This window comes from Penaeus vannamei, chromosome 24, assembly GCF_042767895.1.
Source record: "Penaeus vannamei isolate JL-2024 chromosome 24, ASM4276789v1, whole genome shotgun sequence".
Lineage (NCBI taxonomy): Eukaryota > Metazoa > Arthropoda > Malacostraca > Decapoda > Penaeidae > Penaeus > Penaeus vannamei.
The window spans coordinates 23,087,902-23,095,401 of record NC_091572.1 but is presented as its reverse complement, the minus strand read 5'-3'; the positions used below and the strand labels follow the sequence as shown (position 1 = coordinate 23,095,401).

The 7,500-nt window shown below is 35.7% G+C and overlaps 1 protein-coding gene across 16 annotated transcripts in view; it reads right to left on the bottom strand.

The window, feature by feature from the left end:
* The window catches only part of CRMP (Collapsin Response Mediator Protein), a 110,368-nt gene that overhangs the window by 13,038 nt on the left and 89,830 nt on the right, over nucleotides 1-7,500 (bottom strand). For 13 of the 16 annotated variants that reach the window (XM_070138537.1, XM_070138536.1, XM_070138530.1 and 10 more), the window contains 6 exons: nucleotides 7,381-7,454; nucleotides 7,093-7,203; nucleotides 6,851-6,978; nucleotides 6,450-6,629; nucleotides 5,879-5,992; nucleotides 5,306-5,538 (listed from right to left, as the gene is read on the bottom strand). In XM_070138537.1, coding sequence (XP_069994638.1) covers nucleotides 5,306-5,538; nucleotides 5,879-5,992; nucleotides 6,450-6,629; nucleotides 6,851-6,978; nucleotides 7,093-7,203; nucleotides 7,381-7,454 — 840 coding nt within the window. Of the gene's footprint in view, nucleotides 1-4,870; nucleotides 5,104-5,305; nucleotides 5,539-5,878; nucleotides 5,993-6,449; nucleotides 6,630-6,850; nucleotides 6,979-7,092; nucleotides 7,204-7,380; nucleotides 7,455-7,500 lie in introns of all 16 variants that reach the window. The other 3 variants (XM_070138531.1, XM_070138533.1, XM_070138535.1) reach the window with 1 other exon arrangement.

Genomic DNA, 7,500 nt, shown 5'->3' with positions numbered 1-7,500 from the left:
AGTTAGTTACAAATCAAATATTTTAGATTTAAAAGGAATAATCCAAAAACAAAAAAATATAAAGGAATAAGTGTTATCTCATAAAAAATGCAGAACATATTTAATCCTCACTCTACAAGAGCAAAAAGTCTCAAATGAACTGCAAATCTGCCTCACATCATACAAATATGTAAGGATTAGTAGGAATCCCACTTGGTTGCCTTTCAATCCATCTACGGCCACAAGGGTATACTGTAACCCTGACATGCTATTAGATCTCATCTGATGACCTACCTTTTGCCTAACTTTGAGGATTTTTCTTGCAATGGTTGATATGTCATTATGCTGCCCTAATTATATTTGTCCCATCTAATATTGTTAAAATTTCTTCTTATTAGCCAATGTTATTTTTTGGTGTTTAGTTCCTGCTTTGTTCTATCAGTTTACTTGGTCCTTTTTTAGGCATTTGCTCATTCCCACACTCCTATCCATTTCTCAGCTTGGCATTAGGTCACTGAGCCTACAGCTCTGTGTTAGAGAATGCCTGTGTATCAAAGCTAGGTATCTCAATTCATCATTATTAGCCTTTATAATCAATACTGAGTTCATTATTGATATCATTATGATATTATTATCATCATGATTACTAGACTATATATTTTCTTTCAAACTTTATACATGCACTGACTCACAAAAAAAATATATGTGGAATATTTCAAGAAGGAAACTAATAACCCAAAACATTTTGCAAGTGGTAATCCATGCTGAAAAAGTGAACACTCATCTAAAATTACTAAAGCAAGTTTATCATATCCAATATGTCTTCAAGAAAAGGGTGTTCTGTGGCATTTAAAAAAAATAATTTCATCTACTTTGTTTTTTAAACTTTTAATTTGGCTATATAAGTGAATTTACATATCAGAAAAAGAACTCAGGCTTTGGATATGCTAACTAGGACACTGCATTTGTAATACAAAGTCTCTGAGGAATTGGTTGAGAGATCTCATTCTGAAATAGAATCCACCAAAATAATTGCAGGAAGACATGAATAAAGTAATAAGAGAAGAGAAAAATATATATATGTGCATATGATATGCATAGTATATATGTATGTATATAAAATTTCATAAAATATATTATACTGTTGAGCTGCAAAAAAAAAATTTAATCAATAATGGATCCCAGTAAACAGGAAAGAAAATGGCTCATGAAATCCTTACAACTGGTAGTGCTGCTACTTGCTACTCTCAGCAGCAAAGGAGGGAAGGAGGGAGTGAGGAAGAGGAGTGCATGTATGTATATATGTATATGTATATATGTATATGTATATATGTATATATATATATATATATATATATATATATATATATATATATATATATATATATATACATATACATATACATATATATATGAATGAAAACTTGATGTAATACTTGCTCACACTATTGAATACAACATATTCAAAGCAATAAAATTAAACAATCTATCACTGCTATGTCCTCTTCCCTTCACTCCTACTCACACAGAAATCAAATGCACTTTCAGCCACACTAGCTATAATGTATGACCATGGGTGGTCCAGGGAGAAATGTTGCTGAGTGTAACACTTATCAATGCTGACAATGGTGATAACATGCTTTGAGAAGCCAGATATGCAAACCTGTTAATAAAAACTATATATGTATATAATAATGCAAAGATAACTTAACTGGTGAATAAACATATAACTAATATTGTGCATATTTGCATACAAGTTCATGACTCTGGATTTAACCCCTAGCTGACGGGTGGCATGTACATACATGCCATGGCTGTTGTGGACCGAAAAACAGATGGCATCCTATCATGCCCATTCCCGCGCCACTGGCCCGTCGGACAGAATTTGTTTTTCTCCGATAGTAGCGGCTTCATTTATATGGTAAAGACTTTAGGCAATGGCACCTATAATGAAGGTAAACCATCAAAATTATATTATTTTTATAAATTATAGCAAAATAAATGCTTTTAGGGGCAAAATGTCGCTCGCAAACTACCGATCGAGCCGGGCGCAAACAGGGGAAACTGCTGATGCTCACCAACAATCCCGTTATTACATCCACCTGCCAAACATTTTTCCCGTCGGCACTGGGTTAAGGAAAGAAAGATTCACTAATACGTAATGCCATCATTATAAAACATTACTAATGTCTGTTGAAGAAAAAAAATCCACTGTATGAATAAACTAAAAAATCAAAATTCTACAAAAGTGTTATGTAAGATGACACACAAGTGTATAAGTCTAATATTATGTAAATTTACATTTAGGATTGACAAATACAAATTTACAGAAAACATCAAAACAAACATAAAAAAAGCAAATCAATGTACTGTCTCAAAAGCCAACTGGTCAATATATACTATTATTTATGTTTATTAAGGATAATTGTGGAGTGCAGGCAAGTTTGGTGGTCTCTGTGTTTAAAGGGTTGCATAGATAAATATACAGAAAACACCGGGCCTCATCAAGGGTCTCAGATCAGTTCTCTCACTTGAAGATTGAATTAAGAGGAAGGGGGGAGGGGAGGGAGAAGAGGGGAGAAGAGGTAAGGAAGAGAGAGAGAAGAGGGGAGAAGAGGGAGAGAGGCAGTTGTGTTTCAAACATGTTGGTCTCCCCCCTACCATGGGGGAGTCACTAACTATTCACAGAGAGTACAAATCTAATAATTGATAAAATCTAATTACTGTTACATATTTCTGTATTCTAGTATATATCCTGAAGAAGCATTGAAACATTAATCTCTGATATTTTGGGACAATCTCCACACTGAAAATTCCCCACTGAATATACATTATACAACTCTATCAAGAAAATGAAAATCCTCATACTAATATGTGTAAAACTATTGTTAGAGCATTGCATATTTTTCTTATATATTCAAAATCCACAGCTCTAATTACCTCATTAATTGCCTATGTATAACTTTATTACAATAAAATTTACAAAAAACACTAATCAGTTCTCTACAATACATCTGCTGTTAGATGGACCACAAAATGTGGATGATATTGGTCACAGTCTAGCAGATGAAATATACCTATTTTGTAAAATCACTAACAAGAAGAGAAATAAAGTGAAACAGGAGGTGAAGTTATAAAAAGGAGATTGGATGTCACCATCAATAAACTGACATGACTGATAATTCTAAGGAGAATAAAAGAATGTTTTGGAAGAAGATTAGGCCTTTAGGAAATAATAAACTGGCAATATGCAATCGATGGGTAGAGTGCTCTAAAGCATTTTTAAACTTTGGAAATGGAACAGGGGGTGTGGTTAACTACCATACCAAGGATGTTGCTAGGAAATATGTCAATACAAGATTACATGAAAACAGGTTTCTAGGGAAAATGAAATGAGGTAATGCACCTGGAATATCTACAGAAAGGAGGAGAGACTGCAGTATTGTGACTAACCAAGTTGCACTATGTATGCTTTACAGCTGCCATGGTTCCTGCTGACTGGAGGAGTGCATGCATTATACAGCTGTACAAAAGGAAAATGTAAAAGATATGAATGTCACAACTACAAGGGTATTATTAGTTTCAAGTATGATGGGTAAAGTTCTTAGCTAGTTGTTAGTAAGGATAGCAAGAGAAGGGAGCAAGAGCATTTTCATGGATGAATAGTGTGGTTTCTGAAGAGAGTTCCGACGGTTAGGATCTGGTATCTGCCATGCAACAGGTATATAAAAAGTACATTACAAAAAGATAGGACCTACTTTTAATGTTCCATAAACTAGAAAACACAAATGACTGGAGAGGCCATGTGAAAGAGTATATATGGTATTGGAGATAGGCTACTGACAGCAGTAAAGAGTTTCTAATAGAACAGTAGCATGTGTGTAAATGGTATGTAGGAATAATTATTGGTATGGAGTTAAGGTTGGATTAAACCTGGAGTAAAATTCCTCTATGCCTTGTATAGTTCCCTTGCCCACTTGATGTGAGGCTCTGTGGAGAACTATTTATATACTTAATCATTTACATTTTCCCACCTCTAAACCAAGTTGCATTTTCCCTGGTAATAGGAAAACACATCAGGGAAGTAAATGGAAAAGTTTTAGGAGGCATGTTTGGATTAGACAGATGTGGTTGCAAATTTGGAAGCTGATCTCAAAGGGAAAATTATAGCAAGTTAAATGTAAATGTGAGTAATAGTAAAGCATTGAAGTTTATGAGAAATAAAGATGGAAGAAGACTGACAGTGAAGTCAACTGGAGAAGTATTAGAAAAAGTGAAAAGTTTCAAGTACTTAGTGTCTCATGTCTAAAAGAATGAGAGTCTGTGGGATGGATCAAAGATATAGGGTAGGAGAGGCAGGGAAGTTTTTGGTCAGAATGAATGAAGTATGGCAGAGATAGGCAATAGGTATGAAAGTGTAACTGAACTGCCTGTGTTGTGTATGGTAAGTATATGTCCAAGAAGTAGACCAAGAATAGAATGGTTGGATGAGGGTGAAAAGAGGTCTGGCAGCTCATATGTCCATGGAATAAGGAAGGCAAGCAACAAAGGTGCATGAAGAAAATCATGTTGGTTGCATGGGGTATTGAAAGGGGTTGAGAAAGGATCTGTGATTAGGAAGGGATATAAACCAGCATATGTTTCTCAGGGATAAGATACAAAGTGAGAACTCAAGCCAAGGAAGCACAGCAGCCTGATTGTGGTTGTTCTATATAGTTAAGATGATGATGTAGACTTTAAGGATTTGAGCAGAGAGAAATGATATGAGGCCATCTTGTTTAGGTCACCCCCTCTGATAACAGGGACATGGCCCAAGTATATGGATACACTAACAAGCAAATATAGATAGATATTCAACTTGAAAATTCAATTCATAGCTTTTGAATCTTACACATTGAGAAGTTCCAAGAGTAAGCTGGGAGTTCTAGGGTCATTACGAAGAGGTGGAGACATAACATGACCTGCTGCATGTTGCCAGCAAGTGTTGTAGTAATGAGAGCCATCTGTGCCTAAGGCTGCTACAACTGCCTCACCATATACCAGATTTCCTTTTCGAAGGTTTTCTCCAATGACTCCTGCAGCCGACTTACTCATAACTTTACAAATGTACACTGGGCAGCCAACCTGAAACAAACTCAACCTAGTACACTAAAGTGACTATTTCTGAAAGGAAGACTGAAATGATTCTGTAGGTGTTTAGGGAAAAAGAAAGAAAATAAAGTTTGAAGATGAGAAATGCTACCCAAAATCATTTAAGCAAAGAAAAGATGGGTCCAATGGTAAGTAACCCCCCCCCCCCCGCCCCCCAAAAAAGAATAAAACATACTTTGCTAAAAGGTCCATGAGATATCTAGGAGTGTCTGGGTCAGGTCTCAGAGGAGGCCCCATGACATGAGCTGCAGCATGTCTCCAGCACTGGTGCCAATAGTGCTTGCCTGATGTGCCAAGGCATGCTGCAATGGGCTCACCAAACACAATGTGACCTTGTTTTCTCTTTGCTGAGACTATATCAGCAGCACTCTTTGACATAACATGCACAACATAGAGGGGACATCCAACCTAGGAAAAATAACAATCAATAAATAAACTGAAAGTAGGAAAAAAATAAATAAATAAATAAAAAATCAAATCAAATCAACTCAAATCTAACAATAACAAAATATCAAACAGAAACAAAAATCTGACAAAAAAAAATGTAAATGTAAATGTTGTGCAGGTGCAGGAACAACATGAGCACACACCTGCATGCACATGCAAGAAGGAAAATGCTTCATTAAATTACAATAAGATTCTTCAGAAATTCTCATCACTAATTTTAAGATTAAATAAATACATTTGTATTATAGCAGCTATACAATGATATATTTTGAAAATTAAAAGTATTCAGAACTTTGTTTACCTGGTTGGCAAGGACACAGGCCCTGTTTGTGGCTTCTGCCTCAACTTCCTCTGGGCGACTCATTTCGTGTCCCTCTGGTCCTGTTATGCCCATTGACAACAGCTTTTTCGATTTCTGAAGATGAAGGTATATAAAATTGACTAAAAAGTCTATATCATAAGGTCTTATCTTTTATTGAAAATCTTTAACAAACCAGTCTGTCATCTCAATTTGGATACAATTAATAATCATCACCCTGAGAAAGGCTAATATTTTTTGTACATATTCTTTTTTAAACATGAAAATTAGGAACACACCACTGCTAATCAAAGTTTGTATGTTACAATCTAGGATGCTCTCATCTATGGCATATCTTGTTTCTAATACTTATCCTTGAATAATGTCACTGTAAAATGATATTATAAATTCAAATTCTGTATATCAAATAAATCGGCATGACAGAGTAGAATAGACTTTCCTCCACTCTGTGGTGTATTATCAGACCATTCATGGTGTTTATCTCTGTGTCCAACCATGGACTGTAATACCATCTTTCCATGACTTTACTTCACAAGAACCCAAGCTCACTCACCTCTTTGATAGCATCACCATTTTCTGCATGGACCTGAGCCAGTGCTCCTAATTCCTTACACCTCTTGAAGGATTCAAGAAGGTCTCCATCACCAAGCTGCCAAGTGTCCTTGTATGCCATAAACATCTTAAATGAGTTTATTCCAAGATCCTCAGTCAGTTCCTGCATTTCCTCAGCTACCTGAAAGATCAAATTATAATTAATAATAAATAAATAAACAAAAGGATAAACAAACACATATCAAATAAGCTTTTCGTAGTGTGCATTACATAAAGACTAGAAAGTAAAGATACCATATATACTTCACATCACTTTGAGTACAAAAATGTCAAGGCTATACAGGAAGTAGTCTAAGGAAAATTATGTAATCCATCAACTTGAAATATTTTTGATGTTTTTACCTTGGGGGACCACCAAGTGACGCCTACATGAAGGGCATAATCACAGCACACCTTAGGATCGGCCCACGCACGCCAGCGGTGGTAGGCCTCGACTAAGGACTCCCCTCGCTGGGGCAAAGCAAAATCCACTGTTTGGAGAAATTTGATATTTGAAGCATTAGTTACAGTTTTTAGAAGATCTGTGGAAATGTATTAGCATTATGACATTCTTATATTCTAAGAAAATTAATGATAATACCCACTGATCATTGTGGTACCACCAGCAAGCGCAGCACGAGTCCCGGTATAAAAGTCGTCAACTGCAAACGTTCCCATAAACGGCAGCTGCATGTGGGTATGAGTATCAATTCCACCTGTTTGGCAAAATGATGTTACTCACCCATACATTTATATAATCATAAAAAGCCTTAACCACCACACTATGCATATCATAAAACTATACCTTACTTTGATATAAGCTAAGTATGAAGACACTTGAAATAGTATAATACATATTTAGTCAATGATGAAGTAAGATTTCCAGAAAGTACCTGGCATGACAAGGCGGCCCTTGGCTTCAACCACCTTTGTTCCCCCTGGGATGTGAAGATTCTGACCCACTTGCCTGTTTTATGACAAAATAAAAATCTTAATTGCTATATAGTAATCTA